Consider the following 1,308-nt stretch of genomic DNA (forward strand, 5'->3'; position numbering starts at 1 on the left):
GGTTGGAACCTGATGATCTTTAGGGTCCCTTCCAACCTTAATGATTCTATGAGTCTAGGATCAGAATGAGACACAGGCAGTAACATGTTGCCACTTCTCACATCCTCTCCTGGCTGAATCCCTGTTCAGGCACACCCCAAACAGCTCGTGGGTGTTTCCTGTCTGTGTTGGGGCACTACCCTGCACCTGCAGCACCATCTGCACCCTCAGCCTTGCTGAAGTGGGAATCACTGCCGTGGCTGTGCCACTGGAAAGGGACATCTTGAGCCCTTTGGGGAGAGACTGTCCCCCTTTCCCAGTGCAGGCTGGTGCTCTCCTGCCACCTTCTGCTCCTGCAGAGCTGGAGCATTTGATCACACCGCTGTGTGAACAAACCCCTTTCTCTGCCTTTGCTCCCCGGGGGAGGCAGGGGGAGGGAACTCCCCAAGCCCACCCAGCTGTGCACCCTGGAAGGGCAACGCCTGGAGGGCAGCACTTACACCGAGGAAATGGGGCAGCTCGTTGTTCATGAGCTCCTTCAGCTCGGATTTCTTCAGCTTGTGCTTGTCTCCCTCCTTCCCTGAGTACTGGTGGAAGGCATCAATGATGGCAATCATGGCCTTCTCCAGCTCAGACATGGTCACAGCGTGGCCCTGGGGTGGGGAGGAGCAATGGGTGGGTTAGTCTGGGCAAGCTCCAGTTGGTGCCTTTTTTTCTTGGCAAGTGCAGCCACCCTGGAGATCCAGCACATGCCAGCAGTGCTGGGCCCTCTGCCCCAAACGTGCTGCAGGAAAGCAGCCCTGGCTGCAGCCATGAAGATCCCAAGAGACCCTGGCTGTGCCTCCAGGACAGAGGACAGTGACAGCACAAGGAGTGCCTGGGATGGACTGGCAGGTGCTGGGAGCTGACTCATCCCCTGGGACCTGTTTGGCACCTCTGTGTGGGCAGAGCAGTGGAGGGAAAAGGAGGAGAGGCTGGAAAGCCTTTGTGGCTTCCAGCAAGATGCTCCTGCTTGCCCTGTGCATGGACCTGGCTAGCAGGAGCATGTTGTCACTTCAGCTTTTTGGCTCCTGCTGCTTAACCCAATGCTTTGCTCTCCTTGCTCTGGGAGAGGGGTAGGCAGGGCTTTCATTTCTGCAGGTGGAGCTTCAGACAGGCTTTACTGCCCTGTGTTGTCACCGGGTGCTCTTGCCTGTAGGCCTGTTTTCAGCTGAGCAGCCAGGGGCAGGCCCCAGCTTTGCTGGGTGCCAGCAGGACAAGATAAGCACGTCTCCTCTAACTTCCCTCCTGCACTTGATCTGATGACACTCGGGGATGTGAACTGGGATT

General features: G+C 57.3%; 1 protein-coding gene across 1 annotated transcript in view; it reads right to left on the reverse strand.

Moving 5' to 3' along the window:
* Positions 1–617, reverse strand: part of LOC104391731 (protein S100-B) — a 2,534-nt gene extending 1,917 nt beyond the window's left edge. Inside the window, exon 1 of the mRNA XM_010001064.1 lies at positions 480–617. Within this exon, the coding sequence (XP_009999366.1) occupies positions 480–617 (138 nt within the window). The remainder of the gene's footprint in view (positions 1–479) is intronic.
* Between the last annotated feature and the right edge of the window lie 691 nt (positions 618–1,308).

The sequence above is a fragment of the Chaetura pelagica genome, unplaced genomic scaffold (assembly GCF_000747805.2).
Source record: "Chaetura pelagica isolate M959 unplaced genomic scaffold, ChaPel_1.0 scaffold611, whole genome shotgun sequence".
In the NCBI taxonomy this organism is placed as follows: domain Eukaryota; kingdom Metazoa; phylum Chordata; class Aves; order Apodiformes; family Apodidae; genus Chaetura; species Chaetura pelagica.